At 36.9% G+C, this 21,961-nt stretch overlaps 2 protein-coding genes across 3 annotated transcripts in view; both read left to right on the top strand.

The window, feature by feature from the left end:
* The window catches only part of LOC134542424 (zinc finger MYM-type protein 3), a 62,862-nt gene extending 53,854 nt beyond the window's left edge, over window positions 1–9,008 (top strand). For both annotated transcript variants that reach the window (XM_063386645.1, XM_063386646.1), the window contains exons 20-21: window positions 777–876; window positions 4,965–9,008. In XM_063386645.1, the coding sequence (XP_063242715.1) occupies window positions 777–876; window positions 4,965–5,139 (275 nt within the window). In that variant the 3' untranslated portion in view covers window positions 5,140–9,008. The remainder of the gene's footprint in view (window positions 1–776; window positions 877–4,964) is intronic.
* Window positions 9,009–11,805: 2,797 nt separating this feature from the next.
* Window positions 11,806–17,260, top strand: LOC134542476 (large ribosomal subunit protein bL19m). The gene is made up of 6 exons (XM_063386784.1): window positions 11,806–12,328; window positions 12,430–12,696; window positions 13,322–13,456; window positions 14,751–14,938; window positions 15,842–15,990; window positions 17,078–17,260. Exons 1-6 carry the CDS (start codon window positions 12,259–12,261, stop codon window positions 17,205–17,207), a joined length of 939 nt encoding a protein of 312 aa, XP_063242854.1. The 5' UTR covers window positions 11,806–12,258; the 3' UTR covers window positions 17,208–17,260.
* Window positions 17,261–21,961: the final 4,701 nt, after the last annotated feature.

The raw sequence follows: 21,961 nt of genomic DNA, 5'->3' as shown, positions 1-21,961 counted from the left end.
CATCCTTCATGCAAGTTTTAATCAGGTCTTTGCAATAGTATTTGGCTTTCCAGTTTTTGCAATCCATAAAATGACAATAAATGAAGCCTCAATTGCATTTTCATTTTTGGAAATTCTCTCCATCATGAATGACCCTGCCTGAAGAGATAAAGCGTGGCATTTGAAGGTTTCCTCACCTTTTTGTACTAATTAAGATAGAATGCATTCCAGATTTATTTTTAATTTGTATGGAACCAAGCAGCTAATATCAAAAAAATTTATGACACTTAATGCATTGCCCTTCCGGTGCATGGTCGTTCCCTACTGGAACAAAGCCAAACAACGTTGAGGAAGCTAGGATCATATTTTCCACTTGCTCGCAAGACAGCTTCTTCTTTACTTGAGTACTTACCGACTCAGGCCGAGTGTACGAGTGCTGATCGCCTGCCGAGTATTTCAGTCCCGGTGCTTCACGTTGGGTGGTTGTCTCAGGCGACTAGTGTCGCGAACGCTGGGTTCAGATGACTGCTTCTCGACTGCTGCCTGCAAGGTCTCCCACACACTCTGTGTTTGTACCTCCCTGAGGCTCCTGACATCACGCACCAGTAGATGTCGGGGGAACTGGCCGCCTCCCAGATTACATTGCGCTGATATTGCACTAGGCGAGTCACACCACTTCTCACCAGCTTTCTTACTTATAAGAGAGTCATAATAGTGAACTATCATACGCCCCGTTACATTGTTTTTAAAAAAATGGTAATATTGAACAGTGGATGGGTTTCCTTTTGTTCTTGCAGATGGCAACTCAAAAAAGAAGAAACTGTATGAGCAGCTTGAGAATGAGGAAAACCCACTGCGATGTCCAGTGAAGCTTTACGAGTTTTATCTCTCAAAATGGTTGGTACTATGGTAGCACAAGTATTCAATATTAAATATTAAATTTTTTCAACAATGCTTTAAATAAATATTTATTCTTTACAGCTTTTATATCCATTTCTTCCATATAAAAAAGTATGCTTGTTTCTTATCTGTGTGTGTACAGACCAGTCATTGTAGTTATAAGGTGGTGGTGTATCAGGTTTTGTGTTTGGTTAGGGTTGGTTTTCAACTATGCGTTATTAGATAATACATCAATTCCATTACAGTCAAACCTCTATCTATCGTTTTTCAGGGGACCAACAAAAAAATTCAGTAGATGCGGACATTCAATAGATGTGGACTTCACTCTTAGATTTTGAAAAAAATATTTCAACCTCAAAATTAGTGTCAGAAATATATCAGTTACTTGTCATTATAGTTTAATCATTTGAAAAAAAAAATAAAAATGGAAGCATTTTACTTAATTCAATTTACACTTGCAAAAACAAAAACATACGCACAATAAACCTAAATGGAAATTAAAGTCTTTTTCAATATCCTGAAGTCTGAAATGTTTACTCATGTGTCATGTCTCAAATATAGAGGTGTACTGAAGAAGACGATTTTGCCAATATTTAGTTGAATCGGCATTTCTGCCGACTTCCGATACGCTTGTTAATTTTCGGCCGATATTACTGAAAAAACGAGAGAGACTGCCATAACCTAAAAATCCACGAGTACCCTTTTCACTTTTCGTAGTAGTACTGCATTCTTTCAGATCACATTATTTCTTCGCAGCATGTGCTAACCGTACATATAAATATTTAAAATTTTTTTTTTTTCAATAATGTTCTTTAATTTTAATGTGTCATAAATAAATACGTACATTACCATCACGGTAAATATACCTCTCGGTTGTTACGGTAACTATAGTGCAAATGTGGTAGCTATCGTGCTTCTGTAGTATTATGGTATCCACAAAGAACCTTTAGTTCTTTTTATGGTAACTATCGTAAGATAACAATTGGGTTTGTACTGTAGTTATGGTACATCATCCATATTTCTTCGTAAGTTATTGTTCATTTGTCTTTTCTTCATGTTTACGTGCTCCATTATTTGGCTGCAGATTTAAGGTGATTTTTACTTATACAATCGTTACTGTTTTTATGACGGTTTCTGTCTAAGAAATGGTTATTTCTGCAAAACATTTATGGTTAAACGATCATCTATTATAATTTATAGTGACGGGACCACATATTTTGTACGATCAATGCGGACAAAACGATAATTCGAGCATCGGTACAAGTGGACTTTTTTAACCTTAGTTGTATGGCAATTTTCCCGGGACCGTAGAAAGTATACGATAAACACGGACAATCGATACATGCGAGTTCGATAGATAGAGGTTTGACTGTAATATTGTACTCCCCATCTGATACAAATCTATTAAAAGAAATATTCCTATCCAATTTTTCATTCCCAGCTGTCGATGTTAAGTTATAAAAGAACTCCAAAGATATATGTATATAAATGAGTGTTTCACTAAGTTTGTCTACAATTAGCACTATATTGCCACTAGTGAACAATTTATATTGTGTAAAAAATTTATATGTAAGGTTATAAATTTTGTCTCCTCTTGCATCTGGATTGCATCATACATTATTTCACCAAAAGACAACTGATAATGTTTGATTTTTATTTACACACAGCCATTAGAATAGAACTGTCATGGTATTTAAACTGTTTTGTATACTCAGAAATTGAATGTTGTTTTGAACCTGATGTCATTAAGGCATTTACCACATTTTTGTCAAAACATGCATGAGTTCACTGTATTTACTTTGCAATTTTATATTTTTAAAAATTTTAATCAAGGATTTTATCAGTTTACAAAAAGCTAAATATTCTGTAAAAAAAAAATTCATTTAGAGTTAACTGTTGCAAAGAATTATTTTATTTTATTTTTTTCGTTTCCACGAAAGTCAACTTTTGTTGTTTAATTTTTGTTTTGGATTCGTTAAAGAATAACAGTATCCACACAACTCTCACTTCATTACATTTTGATAATACACTCAAGAATCTTCTTAAACTATATACAGTAGAACCCGTTTATAGTGAACCCGCCTATAATGAATTCCCGTTTATTGTGAATTTCCGTCTCAGTCCCGGCAAAATGATTTGAGGTTATGTATTAATTTATTGTATATAGCGCACAACTTTTGTCAATGTTGATACGTTTTCCCGTGTACCACGAACAAATTTTGCCGACATAATGCACATTTATCTCAAATATTTTCATATAATTAAAAGTTTTTTCACAAAACATCTCTTCTGGATCACATTGAAGTTTTTCTCAGCAATACGCTACTCGATTGTCCACTGTTCATATTATAAACAAGTCGTATTCGAGTGGCCTCGGTAGGCTACGTGTAGCCAAAAATGGTGATCAGTTTGGTCAAAATAAAAAATAGTTTTCCCTGCATAGTTAAAGAATGGGCGAACACGTGTACATTTATTATGTTATCAAAATTATAAATAAATTACCGCCACACAAATACGTATGTACATTATAGCAGCAAATTCAATATTTTTACGTCTCATTTTTATCGTTCACGTTTCGGACATTTTGATCGGGTAAGGTTCGTAAGACTACCACTAGATAGAACTCTGTGGACAAAATTTTTCCATAGAAAGTGGGAAAATTTCGTTCCAGCTTTAGCAACTGCGATACTAAATGATACGTTGTAATCTTTGATGCACCAGACTCGTTATTTTTCGTTTATTTACTTTTGACGGTAAAAATAATTACGTGTTATTAAGCTGCAAATGTGCTTCAATAAGAAATACGTACATAAAAAAGGTGAAAAACGTGTTAAAAAACGTAAGGCATTATCTGTGCGAGATAAACTGGACATTATTGAAAAGGGAGACTCCAACCCCACTGTCCCGCACGTGTTAATAGCAAAGGAACTGGGAATTGCAACATCCACATTAAGTACAATATTAAACAAGCTGAACAATCTTTCTCAAGCTGCGATAACGTCACAGAGTATTAAATGCCCGAAAAAAGGATAATACGCCGATTTCCAAGAACCATTAGGTAATAGAAAGTGTTCATTAAAAATATTATCTGCATTTGCTCATAAAACTGTTGCTTTGAGTATTTTCATTCGTTCTTTTCATGGCTTAGGCCTATGTGTAGTTAAGATTTTGCTTTTGAGTATGTATTGCCAATATAAAAGTTTTCCCAGATATAAAGTTTCCCCTCTATAGTGAACATATAAACTACTCCCTTCAGATTCGTTATAACAGGGTTCTACTGTATTTACTGTACTGTTACTAACACATTTTATGGGGAAAAAAATCATTAATATTTGTATCAGCATGTGATGTGAAACTTATCATAATAAAGTCAAATTAAAATAGTATCAAACATTTTTCAAGGTTTTAGTTCAACCGCAAGAAACTTTACTAATTTCTGAACAGTTTTTTTTTTTATGTTTATGTATTCTTGCAACTATAGGACATTATGCTTATCTGAACAATTTTGATGTCATATATTGAAAACAAATTTACGGAATGTTATAAGTTCTCTGACACTATCAACAGTTAAATGTTTGATTTTCTGATCAGTAATTTGTTTTTATGTTTTTATTTAGTTTTTTGTTCAACCATTTAGAATAAAGATTTTCATATTAGGTATGTCACAACTTATTTTTTTCCATTGCTTATTCTCTAAACATCACATGGGCATGACGCATGAGTCACTAGACCCTCCGCTGTATTAAATTCAATAATCTGTTGAAGACTACAAGTAGGTAGATCTTATGCAGGTCTCTTAGAAATGTGCATTTGAACGTGAACGGCACACTTATGTTTTTCTAAATTTTTATTTCTGATACTGAAATATTACTCCATTAATCCAAATCTTCCAGACACTATGCTTATGGAAAATGTTTGTGTTGCCTAGTTCTGCACTTGGTATCACGTGATACATCTCGTGTCAAGGTATTTCACAAAATACTGTTAGAAAAAGCTGCAGTTTTTTGTCAAATACCTTGACACGAAATGAAATCGCGAAATACAGGTGTCCCTAGTGACAGCTTGTGTTTGTGTCGTGTGCCTAGCCCCGAGAGCGTGAAGACGCGGAACGACGTGTTCTACCTGCAGCCGGAGCGGTCGTGTGTGCCGGACAGCCCCGTGTGGTACTCGACCATGGCGCTGGGTCGCGAGCCGCTGCTCAAGATGCTGCACCGGGTCAAGATGGTGAAGGAGATCAACATGGCGCTGCTCTCCAGCTAGGTGTCCTTCTCCTGCAGCTCGTCCCGACCCGTCACGTCGCGGAGTGGTGGTGAACGGTACCGAAGACTGTCAAGCGTGACTGTCTGCTGAAGGTTCAACACCGGCAATGAACTTCTAAACGTGTTTGCGAACGAAATTTTGTAATAAATGTGTTATATTTTTCTCGTTTTATTTTCCCGTGATTTTTTTTTTCCTTCTAATCTTTTTTAAGTGTTCAGAGATATTTGTTCAGGTTCAGAACCACAGAACCATGCGTTGTCACTGTGTGTAGCATTTTGCATTTACGTACCTCCTTTTTTTAGAATGCAGCGAACCTGAATTAAATTCTTGTAAAATAAGACTTCTCGTAGTGAAATCTTAGAATGCCTGAGTTTGTTATTTTTTTTTGTTGATAATTGGAGCAAGATGAACTTTTATGCCGATATTTTTTTATCCATTTGTTTACCATTGTTGTATATATATGTGTGTAAAATGATTCTCTCATTTCGAAATGTGTGACTGCTGTATTCCTATTAACATACCGTTTGAGGGAGTGAGAATTATGTTACTTCTGATTTTTGTTGAAACACCAGTGAATAGTTAGCATTACTGTAAGGAAAATTTAAGATATCCACTTCTGGCATGGATTTGATGCACGAGCCTTGTGCAGTAACATTTTTTTGTAAATTTACAATGAATGGTAGAATTGTTATTACTAAAATGGTGTAATGTGACTGAAAAGGTCTGTATTAAGATTAGATCTAAAATCCCAAATGTGAATCTGTATTTTGGTTTCTTTACATCAAAAATGAATAACAGGAATTTTTTTTTATATGTGTTTGTTTTTTTGTAATTTTTCTTATTGACTCGCCATTCTGATCAAGTATCACTTAGTATTTTAAATACTACAGCTGCAGTTGCTATATACAGTGAAACCTCATTATAAAGTACCTCACTATAAAGGATTTATCTCTTTAAAGTACGGTATATATTTTCAAGTCCTAACAAGATGTTTTACATTAAACAACAGGTTATATTAAGTACTTCCATTATTTACTATTAAAAAGGAGGGTTTTTACAGGTACATTTTAATGAGATTTCTCTGTAGGTGGAAAAATATGTGGCGTTAATAAAGGCATGTGTGGGTTGTTTCTATGATAAATACCGTATTTACTCGCGTACAGGCCCCCCTTTTTTCACCCAAATTTTGACTCCAAAAAAGGTGAGGGGGCCTATACGCGAATTTGGAGGAAAAAATTGATTTTTCTTTTCAAGTTGTGCGTCTTTGTTCGAATGAGGAAGGCGGGGGAGGCAGCGACGCGGCAGGAGGGTGAGAGAGGCAACGACTCTGCAGTGGGGAGAGGCAGCGCTTTGACAGGGGGGAGAGAGGCAGAGGCAGCGCTTAGCAGGAGGGGAGAGAGGCAGAGGCAGCGCTTAGCAGGAGGGGAGAGAGGCAGAGGCGTGGCTTAACCTCCTTCCTGCCAGCTAGCCAGCCAACCAGACAAAGGAGTGTTAGAATCCTTGACCCACTTCCCTTCCTCCTTCACTTCCCCTCTTCTTCACCGACAACACTCCACATCAAGACATCAACACAGCGGCAGCGCGCGAGTCCAGCTTTCTTTATCTTTATGTCTTTTGAGATAGGACTAACTGCTTACGTCTGGCACGCCTCACGAAGGTCCTACTGAGAACGGACAAACTATAATACCAGTCTCTGTATCACTGCCGCTTACAAAATCACCTCCCGCCGCTCACAATACATGGCTTGTTGTTTGATGCATGCCAAGCTGCCCTGCCCTCAGATAAACCCAGAAAAACACGTTTTTAAATTTTTTCTCAAAAATGTTTACAAAACAAGGAGGGGGGCTTATACGCGGGCGGGGCCTTTACGCGAGTAAATACGGTACATATTGATCATTCATAAACAGGTTGGCTAACTTGACTCAATTTGAAAATCAAGTTGGTAGTGTTCAAAATATATGTACATTACTGTGTTTAGTATTAAGGATGTACATGTAAATAAAACACGAATTTTTTTTAAGATATAAAATTTTACTTAATAAATTTTTTTAATCACGTAAATTATATTAAGTAGCATTTATGTTGTAAATAAGTGAGACCTGGAGGTGCATGCACTTGAGTATTTCACGACGATGTGAGTTCAGGTGTAATTATTTCGTGCTATGTGGTCCTCGTGAGCCGTGAGACCTTTGAATATATATACTGTATAGAAGTCGCGAGTGGATAGGATTTACTCTACGTTTTTCAGAAGCGTATGATGAGCAGCTTGGGAACTTCACCGCTGCAGTGCGCTGCCGTAACGCCCTGTATCATCTTAGTTGTTATTTACACGTTAGAGCGCAGCGCTGTCGCCCGCTGTCATTCCCCGCACCCCCCCACCCATCATTCACTGCAGCTCAAGGTTGTTCAGCGGGAGGGGGAAGGGGTGTTTGAAGAGTTCGACACTTGTCCGCTAGGGACCACCACAAGTCGATGCCCTAGAGATGGTGGCGATTGCGGCGGTGAATTAACCAACTACCTCAAACCGTATTAGAAATGTTAACCTGGGCTGGCGACTTCTATACAGTATATATATTCAAAGGTGAGACTGGCAGGTTCTGGCGGAGGGATCCACGGGGATGGCAGCGCTCTGACTCGAGTGTAGTCGCGAGGCCTGCGCGGTAGACTCTGCCTTCCTGCAGTGTACGAGAGGGCAACACTGCCTCGTCACTTCGAGACATTCATTCCCTGCCAAGCGTTTGCTAGCATTCTAGGTTGTTGCTTTTGGTGTTTCTGTGTTCAAGGGGCAACCAGGATGGATAACTGCCATTTTAAATGTATAAACTTTTTTTTTTTTATGATACATTTTAAAAAATTTGGTAACCTAGAGTTTTAATAACGCTAGTAAAGTTAACGTTTGACATTAGATAAGTGTATTTCTTCCTCCCCGCTCCTTTTTTCCTTCTTGTCGTTGTTACACTGAATCATAAGCTTTAGTGACCAGAGTTGCTAACTACAGTAGAATCCTGTTACAAGGTTTTTCAAGGGGGAATAAGGAATAATATTATAAGCAGGTAATATCAATTTAGCGCGTGTCAGTGTTTGAACGTTTTACCAATTAACTCATGAACTATCAAAAAAAAAACATTTTATGTTTCTTGGCTGTAAAAATCGTAACGAATTTGAGAATTTTGAAATGCCAGGTAAAATTAATTAGTATTTTCTGAAAGAAATTCAAACCATTTGTTTGAACTAGCCAGTGCCATTGTAGTTAAACCTAAGAAGTTTCAGATCTGCAATAAATTAAATTATTCTTATTTGTACAACCCAAAAACATTAAAATTGTAACTTTGGCACATGATTATGCAAAAAGTATGCACTGAATATATATTTTCAATTTCGTGAAAGTTAATCAATTGTAAAAGTCTACAAGTTTATCTGTAATTACTGTACCTAAATATAAAATCTTGACCTGACATGGGTGGCACCCCCTTAAAGATACACTGCCACATTACTGTAAAACAATTCACAATTTGTGATGATGATGATATAAATTAAAATCTTTTAGCAGCAATAGAAAACTCTTTGCTTTTTATTGTTGTCATTGCGAAATAGTTGGCAAACTAAAATTTTGTAGGACTACTTCTGTACATTTGAAAACACATTAGAATGGCAAGAAATGGAAGGAATTGTAGTTTTTTTTTTTTCCCTTCAAGACAAGGGTGCCAACAGACACATTACTGCGTAAGTTATATACCGTCGATATATTGAATACACAACGTTAGCTAACACTAACATTTAACACTAGTGTTCTGGCACACTGCAAGTCACTATGGCTCTTCATTTTTGATCAAAGATGTTGTGCATACGATCGTAGCACTATAAGCTTAAAATTATGAACTTTACTAATACAAAAGTGTATGATCTTCTTCTTAATTGTATTCATTATACGTTCCGAGAATAAAAGTACGGCAAGTAAATATAAAGTATCGATTACCTTGCTTAATGTATCGATTACAATTAATGTTATGTATTCCGATTACAAGTACGAATTACATTTTTTAAATGTAATTTGTTACAAGTATAAATTACTTGAAAAGTAATTGTTACAAAGTAATCTGATTATTTGTAATTTGTTTCTTAACACTGCTTAAGACAGTTAACTTTCAGCACTGGCAGTCTCCAGCGAACTAGTAATCACGTCCCTGCGAGACTGCCGTGGCAAATTCACAGTGTTATGTTAGTATCGTGTTTTGTTTTGTAATCAGCGTGTGTTACTTAATAGTACAACGGCTCAGACGCCGCATAGCGCGTTATCATAGCTTTTGTAGCGGTTTTGCCACTGCGTAGTATGTGTAGGTAGTACAGCATATCCATATGTACCACCAGAGAAGTCTGTGGATTAAAAGTCAATTTAATATAAACTGTATCGTCTACGATAAGTCCTCAACATTCCGTCCACCACACGGCCGAGTGGCCTCACAGCCAAGTAGGGAGTTTCAGGGTAGATTCCCAGCCGCGTACCTGGCAGGGCACGCGGGGGCAGAGTACCCACGACCTAGTGTCCCACTAGCCTGGCGCTCCCCCCCCCCCCCCCCCCCTCCCCCTTCCCGGACAACAGCAGCACCGCGACGCCCGTAGCTCCCGTCAGGTACTTCCCAGGCCTTCTACAGAGGCCGGGTGACGGCAAGTTGATTTGAGTCTAGTGGGGTTACGCCTGAAGCGCTCGCCTGACTCATTACCACTGGGCTATCCTCAAATACTTAGTAAAACTTTCATCTGAAACAAAAATTTAAATAAGACGAACCATTACTGCAAGGAAAAGAAGAAAAAAAAGTTTGGAATAAGAAACGTAACTTCCGCTCTGTATACTATCAAAACTGTTCTTATTTATCTTTAACCTTTTTGAACTTTTGTTGAAGATAAATTTTGATACCTACAAGCCATTATTACCGCAAAGGATGCAAAATCACTCAAACACTAGGTACCTATTGAAAAAATTTGAACAATTTTTGATGAAATGAAATATTACTGCTGGAGGTTGAAATAATAAATAGGATTAAAAATATTTAAAATTCCTTTCTACTGCCATCACCCGGGGTTTCGGGTGCAATTCCCGCAGCGAGTCTAAGGAGCTGTACGTGAAATTTAGGTTGTTTTCCGGGAGGGTGCCAGCATTGGCGTAGCTGTGTTCATAAAGTTGGGGGGGACAAATAATGATTTTGATGTCATGTAAACCCATTCCCCTCTTACTAAGACGGGGGGTCCGGGGGTCCTCCACCAGAAAATTTTGATTTTAAAAGTGCAAAATAGTGCTTTTTAAGCAGTTTTTGTATGTAACCATTGGATACATCGATGTTAAAATTATTATTGTTTCCTTAAGATAAAATTTGAGAGTGAAGAAATTACAAATAAAGTTGGGCAGAATAATATTATAAAATAATAATATCACGGTCTAGAAAGTTGGGGGGGACAGTCCCCTCCACCCAAAAAGTTCAGGGGGACACGTCCCCCCCCCCCCCCCCCCCCCCCCCCCCCGGGGTTCCTACGCCCGTGGGCGCCAGGCTAGCTCTGTCGTCTAACCGTGAGTGGGTCGATCGGCCCCAGCGTGTCCCCTAGACTCGGTGGCTTGACCGTAGACCGTAGAAAAAAACCCGACCCGGAGTCGCGTGGGGAGTTGCGTTGAAAAAGGTATTTGGTGATGACTATAGTTACCAGTCGTGAGGAATCAGAGAGACAAAACTTGAAGGCTCCCCACGGTACGCGCACGTCTGCTCCGGGCCGCGAGCTGATCAGAACTGTGGGTTGTTTTGCGGAGGGGGGGACACTCCCTCCATGCGCCAATGTTACGCCGCTCGTCTCATCGGGGTGGAGATTTGGCGAGGGTTGCGTTCCGCCAGCAGGAGCTAGTTCTGCGGGCTGAGGCTGCGCTAATGGCCTTCGGTCGGTATGACATCACTACATAGCCTAAACTATTAAATTCGTTCAAAATGATTGTTAAATTTCTGAACATTTTTTTCTTGTTAATGTTTAAATTTATTTTGCTGTGCCGTTAAATATTATATTTTTATTAAACTAATATTTACGGTAACTTATCATAAAGCTGAAGCAGAGTGGTATTTCTACAAAAAAAAAATACAAAGAGCAGTTTTTTTGTTTTCATTATCTGAAATGTTTTTAATCATTTTATAAAGGCTCGTTGCATTTTAAAAAGTAGTTATTTAGTATAACAGTTGTAGATGCTAGTTTGGGGTAGTTATACTTGAAAAATTGTAATATGAAGTTAATGTTTGATTCAGTTAAGTTAACTACATTAAATCAACATTGAAAATGATTTATTAATTTAGGTTAGCAACATAAATAATATGGTCAAAAATTGTTTCTTATGTCGTATTACCTAAAATAACTGTAAAAATGTAGTAGAGCTGTTTTAACAATCAGTTTAACCTATATTTCGTAATATTTTAAAAATAGCATATTATTAAAACGTTATATACATTATGTCATAGCGGTCATTTTTCACAGGAAAGACAAAAATATATCAAGTTCTTAATAGAAGGTGGTCGCAAATCATCGGTTTTTCCAGGTATGATTCAAGAGTATTAAAGCAATAAAAAAAACTTCTTCACCTCAACGTACAGACTCATCTCAAATTCTGTGGTGTCAGTTCTCTGTGTGAAAAGTAGCAGATCTAGATCATTTAACAAACGACTCAAGTCGTCAAGGTTGTATCTTCTTGTGTATTTTCTATTGTTTTCAATAATTGCATCGTCAAGCCGGAAGTATGTCAAACAATCTTTTGCTTTATCAAGCTAAGAAACATGGATATTGTAGTCGCTGCCTTGAGAAACAAGAATTTTCTTTTCGCCAAAAACGACTTAAGACTTCGAATACTATATTTTTTTATCCTTTCATATCTATAGTAATTATTTCGTATGGCTAGTAACATTACAAAGGCCAAATAGTCTGATTTTTTTAAATGTATTTTTTGTACAACGTATTTGTAAACATTATGAATCAGTTATTGCTTGAGTCGGTAACGGTATGAGTTCTCTCTCCATTAGTTACTTCTGAAATTTTACGTTTACCAGATAAACCTTGTACGTTTTCCAGATATTATGTTCTAAAACACGGAGGAGTATGAGTTTTAGAGTGTTTAACCGTATAATAAATATCTCTTTCAAGCAGAAGGTATTGCATGCAAGCTCAGGTAAATATGTGATAAATTAACTGTGAAGCACTGGATTAAGAAACACGTTTGCTCTAATATGTATGTTAGGTTTAACTTTACAGTAAGTGTTTTTGTTGCAGTGCCTGTTCCAACAAAGTGCCGCTCTGTAACATCAGATGCACAGCTGAAGCCAGAACAAGCAGATGATAAAGCGGAAAATGTAGATTCTGTGGCAGAGAAACCACCCTCGGTTCGTGAAGCTGTCGCCCCACCAGAGTTCAGATTTGTCTACCCTGAGTTTCTGCCAGATCCCAAAGTTATATGGCGCAACAAAGTGCGGGAGAAACTGGAGCGAGCAGACATGATGTCTCGCCGGGTCCATGTCGACATCCCAGAATTCTACGTTGGTATGAACACAAATTTTAATAATTGGTTGAAATGTAATAGTTTAATAAAGTCCAGTGTTAGTTGCAAAACCAAATATTTTAATTTCCTTAGCTAAATAAATATAAGCAAGATTTGGAACCAGCTATGAGTGTGTCAAGATTAATAATGTACTCACCCCTAAAATGATAATATCTTTCTTTCATTTTGATTATAAAAACGATCCCTAGGGGTATTAATTCAAAATTTATATACTATAAACAGAATGTTTTCCCAACACCTACAAAAAAGTCTGGTATAAATGATCTATTTAGAATTGTTCCAAGGTAATATAGCTTATTTATCAAAGAAAAATTGGATTGATTGGGTTTTACCTTAACATAGTGATGCTCGGAGACTAAAGGCCAAGGAGCACTTCTTATATTACATTGGGGTTCGAACTAGTAGGTAGCCAGCTCAGGGCACGTAAATTTGAGTCATGCTGGGGTTGAGATCAAAGCCAGGACCCTCACCACGTGACCGCAACACATTAGCGATCACTGCCACCAGAGACCCAATAAAAATTGGAAAAATTTTAAAAATGAGCTGCAGTTTACTTTCACCAGTCATTTTGTCTGCATGTTCATGGAGGCTGATGTGTTTTTCCAGGTAGTATTTTGGCTGTGACAACCTCGAACCCTCATGCGTCAGGCAAAACAAGCCGTTTTGTTGGCATCTGTATCGACCGCTCAGGTTGCGGACTGCGTGCCAGTTTCATTCTCAGGAACGTCGTGGATCACTTGGGTAAGCTACATTGATTTAGTTTTTAGAGACTGCAAATACTATTTAATTACTGTAGAATTGTAGCTCTGGGAATTAAAGATTGAATCTTTGATTTAATTCTAAAAGTAAAAGTGTCTCCATATTTTATTGTAAATGTTCTTAGTAAATGATTGGTAGTGATATCCTCAAAAAAAATTTCAGTGCAATGTATATTATTTGTTTGGAAATTTTTTTCAATGTACAGATGTTTGGTTATATTTTTATTTTTATTTCCTATTTTTCTTTTTGCTATTTTAAACTCCTATTCTTCCAATCCCGCTTTCTCCAGGAAAGTCTGACCTTATTGCAGTTAATTAGCACTTTAAAAATCCTTATGTCAAGCATTTGGTAATTAGGATGTCCACACAAAAATTTGACCTAAAATTTCCCTGACTTACGTAATTCTCTATTTTCATTTTTTCTTCAATTTTATCATCTGATCCTAAAGAAATTGACTTATTTATTTAAGTGCAATAAAATGTGAATGTGCTGGACGGGAATCTAGAGGAAGAGAAGTGGTTCAGTAGCTTGGCTGTGGCAGGCCGTACCTCCCATGACTTGACCGTCTGCAAGTGGCCTCGACTCTCTAGAGCAGTGACAGCCAGCGATATAGTTTCAACCCAATCTTCCAACAAGTACATAGCATCGGGTATACTGTCGTGTACCAGCAAGTATCTGGCATAGATTGTCAGCAGACACTGTTTAAGAAGCAATGATATTCTCGTATAAATATTGATGGAATTTTAATTTATGTTGTTTAGTAGTGATTTTTAGTTTAATTTTTTTCATGTGAGTGCTTTTTTTAAAGAATTGTTATTGGTTATTTTATCACATGCCACATATTGTGTTTATTGGTCACTGCACAGAACTTAATAATAAAATAAATTTGTTTATAAAATTCATTTGTCTGTTTGGACTTGTAAATATTGTGTGTAATTTAGCGTATAGTGTATGAAACATTTGAATTTTGAACTTCCCGTGCTGCTTGCTAGCAGCGCCAAGTTTTTCAAGTTGGCTGCCTGCCCGAGGTGGGTAGCCCAGCAGCTTCCGGCAACGAAGCAACAGTTGTTGTTGAACCATCATGGCAGTAAGTTGTGCTATCGTGCACGCTTGCTGCCAATCGAGTTGTTTGCGAGTGCATAGTCATTAATTGTGTCGTTTTTATCTGGATTTTACAGTCTCGTACGTTTCTAGACAAAACAGAGTGTGACCCTCTGATTAGTTTGAAAGACGACGCGTGTAGACTGGAAGTGACCGGCGAGGGTTGCGGTTGCAGGCACGGAGATCAGCTACGACGTGTACGACCCCACGGTCCAGAGGGTGGAGGTACTGCGGCTGGAGAAGCGACTGGACGACCGGCTGCTGTACCTGCGCGACGCCCTGCCTGAGTTCTGCACCTTCCCCTTCGACATGGAGCCCGAGTACCTGCCCGAGGGCAGCGCGGTGCCCGTCAACCCTGTCAAGGTGCGGCGTCCTTCCGTTCGGCCCGCTCTAGCAACTGGGGGTCGTCCGTGAAGTCGGTTCACGGACGATAATTTTACGTGATAACGTCATAACAAAACACTGATGAAAATTTTGCATACAAAACAACTTTAACTTTTCACTTCACTTCATAAACAGTTGACAAAACGGTTCACGTGTCAGGTTGTTCGCTGCCGCTGTCTCTCTCCTACTCGGACGCATCGGCCGATGGAGTGGAAGAGAGACAGATGCGTCACAAGCCGATCGTGCGCCTCTGTCGCTTGTTCCGCGCTCTCGCTTGCACGCTCGGCTCGGGCGGAACGTGACGATGAGCCATGCTTTTTTTCGTGCGTATAGCCGGCGTTCGTCGATTTATAAGACGTTATCACGTCAAAAAAATATATCTTCGTGTGTCCTGTCATTTATTAGCTTTTTTTGTTTGCTTATGTAGAATAATTTGTCAACAGACACAGTTACAAAGCCACAATATTCTCAGAGAACTAAAGAAAAACATTTTATACATTTTTGTACATTAATATGTACAGTTGAATGGTTATTCTTCGTTTCATCACATAGGTACCACATGTTGCATTGATCAATTACGCAACAGAATAATATGACATAAAGCAATTCTCTCTAGACCTTTAACATTATTTCCTATGTGTTTGGCCCTTGGATTAGTTTAAAAAAATGATATACGTATATGTAGCATGCAGTTTAGTTTCTAAAATGATATATGTCGGTAATATACAATGTTCCAAAACAACAGCACAATGGTAAAACGGGAAACTAACAGTAACAGCGAAGAGAAGACTCGGGCAGCTCTGTAATGTGAACGGGAGCGGCCCCGGTGGTACTGCAGTGAGGTTGTCAGCTGAAGCGAGGGTGGGACTGTGGGGCGACCAGGTGAAGCTGAAGCCGCGCCCCTGGCTGGAGCGCTGGGAGAGGCAGGACCTGCGGGGCGTGCAGGACCTGGGACTGCCGGAGAGGTTCTACCAGCGAGCCGCCCAGCTGGCCACGCCCTGGGAGAAGTACGACCTCATGAAGCAGTACAGGTGCGTCGGTGGTGGTCAGTGGCGATATGAAGTATATGAAAATATTCAGTTAAAATGCAAATCACCACTTCAATAATTTTTATAATGTGTTGATAGTATTAATAGTATGATATTAAAATTTTAAAATAAAATTATCATACTACAACTGCAAACATTATGTTTGTTAGTCTGTTCTCAAAGCTATTTGTTTACTTTTGGGTGGAATGGCATCTCCGGCACCAAAATCTCCTGAGCAATCTGAGAAAAATAAGAAATACGATAGGCAGCTTAGGTAAGTTCAAGCCAGTATTCAAATAAAAAAAAAAGAGGTTTGTCTGTAAAGTCGGTTTAAGGACGATAATTTTACGACATAATGTCATAAGAAAACATTGATAAAAATTGCATCCTTTTTAATTTTCAAATATTATTTACAGTTTTTGCAAATTTAATTTAAATAATTTGTTTACATATAATCACGAACAATTAGTTAAAAAAACCCGCATTAACCTGTTTGATATTATAGAAGATGTTCTCGCACGGTGGTTAGCCGGTTCTTGCACGCTCAGCTGGGGCAGAACTTGACAATGAGTCATGCTTTTTCATGCGTGCAGCCGGCATTCATCAATTTATAAGACGTTATGTCAAAAAAAAAAAAAAAAGGATATCTCAGTGGAGGCAGTATGTTTTGGGTGATTACAGCACCTGGAATCACAAACCACAAATACAGTGATACATGTTGAGAATGATAATGTAACTGTCCAAACCCCATGTTCATGTAATTTTTTTAGTACAAATTTTTATTTTGTTCAAATTATCTCCAGAAATAAATGTGTGTATACACCACTGGTAGTGATGTAGGGGAAAAAAAAATATACTCATATTTTGACACTTTATGCAGTGTATAGTAGAGCATAAAATTTAATCATTTGTACCTTAGTATCCAAGCTGCTGTTGCATTTCAGCCCATTTCCTTTTTAAGTGGACTTTGATGAGTTATGTCTGTCAGCTGTGAAAATTTTTTTAAGCCCTTCACATAAATTTTATCATTCACTATTGTTAAGCAGCCTTCATGCTCGTAAAGTGTACATTTGTTCTGTTGTTCCTACAGAGCCACAATACCAGAAGAAGAGCAGAGTGAAATATTTTCTGAAGTGTATTCGGAGCTCCATCAGCTGGAGATAGAGAGAAGAAAGCAGAAAAGGAAAAAACAATTTGTAAAACCAAAGAAAACTGCATAAAGGGTTTACTGCAAAGTGTTGTATGTATAAAAATAAATTTTTTAAACTTGTGATTCATAGTAAAGTACGTCATCGCAAATTCTTTTGTGCATCTCTTCCAGCCTGTGAATAATTCTGTTAACTGCCTATTATTAGTTTTAAATTAGTTGCCTATCTTATTCTATAAAAAATAATATATATGGCTATTTGTCAATATATTTTATTCTATAAATATAACACAATACACAAGAAAGTCATGTACAATTACCTATTTACAATTTTATGTACAAAAGTAACATGTGGCCATGAACATTTACATATCCACATTCACTAAATAGGTAACATAAAAATTATAATCACTAACAGATCAAATACCTATAACCTAATAAAAAAGTCATGTACAAAAAATATTCATAAGTTTATGTAAAAAAAATAACACTATGGCAAATGGATGAAGATTCTTTCACATTCAGTTCATGGCAATAAATATATTGTATACAAAAAAATAACACAAGCCAGTTACATGTAAACACACAAAAATTGTACATTATGAGGGGTGGGCAAAGCTGGAAGTTTCATTTCAGAGCAAATATTAAAAAAAAAAACAATTCAAAGTCAAATTTTTTTTGAGCTAATGTAAGATTAACAATAACTTAGTTAAGTGCTGCTTAAAAACAGTACTTAAGTATTGTTCAAAGCATTTGTCATCATTAACTACCTAAAAATAAAGTTTTGTTTCAAAAGTCTGAAGCAAAAATTTATTTTTAAGCCAAAGTCAAATTTTAAAATAATTCTGTTTGATTTGTTTTTTCAAAGCTTCGCCCTCCCCTAGTAATGATACCTTAACATTAATTATAATTTACATAAGAAACCAATCACAGATAAAATGTCACTTGTCCATATGCATGGTGTCACATTACAATGACTGACACAGTGCCAGTTATGAGTGTCTACAAATCATCAAATATTACGGTACATTGGCCAAGTAGCACACATGTTCACTCCCAGGTTATGCAAGGATAATTTTTTTGTATTTGTAATTCAGAAAAAATACATACATATATACACTAGCCATGTACAAGTTGATAAATTTAATTCGTCTGTCTTGCTTGATGGATATTTCTGGCTTTCCTAGTCTGCCAGCATTTGCGTGTCGCAAAGATTAAGCCATGAATGTCTTAAGAGCAAGTAAATTAAGGATAAACTCCCACACAGCTCATGAAACCAGATAAGATTCCTTAGACTGTACCACATGACTTGGATAACTGAGGTAATTCGAGAGCTAATACACGCTTAACTGAGTCCGGGAAGCCTTTTCACAGATGAGAGAGCCAAATCCCGAAGTTCATGTTTTTTTTCCATATCTTTAATGTAGCTATCCTAACCAAATCAACTGTCCACAATGTTTTAAAGTATTTATAATGTAGCTAACCTAACCTAATCGACCATTAGTATCCTTTTATCAACACCGCCATATTTATTTACAATGAACAAAAAAAACCCCTGAAGATGCAAGATCGGGCGTTTGGTTCTCTCGTCTGTGAAATGAAGGCTTCCCAACCGAGTCCTGGCCAGAAATGGGAGGGATACTTTTATTAAACCAAAACCAATATGTATCTAATTTTCAATAATGAAATGGCAAGTGCACCAAAGAGGCCTGAAAGGACACGCTCAACCACACTTCAGTCCGGCACGTTGTACTGTGGCACGCATGAAACTCTTCAGGGGGCTCTAGGCGATTGTTGGCCTTGACCGCCGGTTGACTCAATTTTTTTCGCTTGCCAGATTACAAATTAACTTGTTAAAATATAATTTTACGTTATACAAATTTTTCTTAAGTAATCCTGTTAAAACATTGTTGACATACAATAATCTGGTCGAATCTCATATCTGGCATGGCCGCAGTCCTGAATGTGTAAGATTTAAGAGCCTTTTCAAATTGTGGTGTTTTAAGATAAAAACATCAAAATAAACATAACATTAATATAATGTACAAATTAAAAAAAAATTTGTACACTGGTTGGAACTTAATTCCAAAAAATACCTGTTAATGTATACAGTTTTTTTTTGTTATTGAACAGCTAATCGTAATGTATACATAAGTGCGAGTGCCTTTTCAATCAAATACAGAATTTTTTAAAGACTTCAAACTTTCGTTAATATCAGGTCACTAAAGTTAATTCTATTAACTGTAAATTTTTTCAATAGCAAATACTTTTGAAATTGTAGACTAGGTATTAGTAATTTAGGCCATAAATAACGTCAATATCAGTGTATGTTAAATAAAAGTAACAAATTGTAATTTTTAATTATACTACTTGTATAAAATATGTTTCATTCTTTCACACCATTACGAACACTTTCAGAGTAATTAGGCAATATGTCACATAGACACTTAGGCTTTTCATGAATTAAGCACATGAAGGAAAAAAAATTTTTGTTGTGACCATACAAATATGGTGGTTTATACAAGTGTGCTGTGGCATCATCTGTATTGCATTGCTGTATGAACATATTTTAAAAATAGTAGTTAGATTTTATATGACCGTGTGGTGAGAGCATTTCAACTCCTCCAAAATTGTATAAGAACACAACTCTTCAATTATTCTCAGGTTTCTTACAAGTGACAAGTCTTCTCATATGAAAAACGACAAATAGAAAACGTATATAAAAGATTGATGTATTTTCTCCTTGCTAAAAAAAATTGATATTACGTACTACAATAGAAAATACCAAACAGTAGTTCCAAAAGTGTGAAATATGTACTAGTTCAACTCGCTCAGCAAGTTCTAAATGATGCTTCCACAAGATCAAGACCAATAATGAAAACATTTATACCGAAAATTGCTCTAAGAATTCTATTATAATCCCTAAATAGAATATACTACCAGTAAAAGTATTTGTCCTGGTTAAGCTCCCAACCATTTTCTTCTAGAGTAAAAAACAACACACACAGAATTTGATCCCAATTCCATTACTGCAATCATAAGCCAAAAAATCTAGAGTTAATTTTAAAATAAAGTAGGCTAAAATAGTGTTACTGACTTACCAGGAGTCACCATTGTACGTCATTCCGGAGAACTTAGTTCATAATACTGTTTAGTAATATTAAATATTTACTGGCATCCCTCTACTAAAAATATCGTATTTACTCGTGTATAGTGCGCACCATGATTTTTGCAACAAATTCCAAAGAAAAAAATTTATAATTTTTTTCCCAGAAATAAATTTTACCAACATTATGTGGTACCTGTTAAGTAATTACTTATGAAACATTATTTACATTGATGTGTCAGGAAAATACTTAAATTCAGTACTCTTCCACCTGAAAGCGAAACTTTTGTGGCATACTGTACCATCTGAAACGACACGAGCAAGCTAAACTCTGCTGTGTAGATGGAAGATAATGAAGCGCTGTATCGTCACAACTGGTACGTCGTTGGGGGGTAGGGGGAGGGGAGGCAGGCAGACAGGAAAGGGGGGGGGGACTACGACCATCAAGTAACCTTGACAGTGACAGTTGACAGGACTAAACACCACCACTCCCGGTGCTAAGCTGGCACGGACTAGATGACTCACAGGTAGCTGCTGGGACAAGGAAGCGAAGGAAGTGGGTGGGGGACTGGTGACCATTTTCTCTCATTCTCTCTCATTCTCACACTCTCACTCTCATTCTCTCCTTTTTCCGTGATTAGCATGCATCCTGATTTTTTTCCCTTTATTTGAGGGGGAAAAAAGGCACGCTATACACGAGTATATATGTACTATCAGAACTGGTGAAAAAAACTAACCCTATTGAAAATAAATACATCAAAATTGGCTTTGTTTACATATTAATGATACCACTACTTTTAGTTATGCAAAAAAATTTGTTTACAATTGAACAACAAACATTTACATTGCTCATATCTTGTACATCAACACTGGAAGGATTTCAGAATGTTTAAAAAACTTCATCTTGTACGTTTCATTAGGTATATCATATGTTTTACTTTTATCTGGAGAACAAAATATTCACTGATCTATAGGGATGTGCGAAAGTGACTTCATCCACACGAAATGAAAGTGAAAGAAAATTTATCAAGTTTCGCGAAAGTGAAACGAAAATGAATTTTTCTATGAGATAAATATATTCTTAACGAAAGTTAAGCGAAATTCTTTAATTAAAGAAAAAAAGTGCCCCAAAATTTGCTCTTCAGTAATAAATTCTATAACATAAATTATTTTGGTGCCTTTTGATGTATATATAAATATTACTTTTTAATATAATCATCATCCGCCCTAGACCACAGAACACAGCCCCATGTCACTCGTAAATTTCAAGAATCAATCCAGATCTTTCAGCGCTCAGACTATTTCCTTTACAGTCGTAATGTCACAGTCTATGATAATATATTTATCACGTGCATGGTACTGATGAAAAAACACGTGACTACTGCGGAACGGCCACCATCTTGCACCACTGTCACACATGGCTAGCTCAGGAAGCTGTAGACCAGGCAAAGGGACATCGTCAAAACAAAACATAACAAATGGTTGCTGCCAAGTGGTCATTACACGCAGTGACTTGTTGACCTTTTTGTCTAATTGGCTGTATATTATGAGGATTTTATATGCCAGACAGAGTATGTAAAATTTAAATAAAGCGACAACAATGTTTTTATTTGGCCGTGCGCAAATAAAAGTAGGTACGTTCTTTGTTTATGTGTATACGGTAAATACTAAATAGTGTACTAACAGTTCTTGAATGTATGTTTTACGAATATAGTACCTAC

Source organism: Bacillus rossius (genome assembly GCF_032445375.1).
Source record: "Bacillus rossius redtenbacheri isolate Brsri chromosome 4 unlocalized genomic scaffold, Brsri_v3 Brsri_v3_scf4_2, whole genome shotgun sequence".
In the NCBI taxonomy this organism is placed as follows: domain Eukaryota; kingdom Metazoa; phylum Arthropoda; class Insecta; order Phasmatodea; family Bacillidae; genus Bacillus; species Bacillus rossius.
The sequence above is the reverse complement of the archived record's forward strand: the minus strand, read 5'-3'. Positions and strand labels throughout refer to the sequence as shown.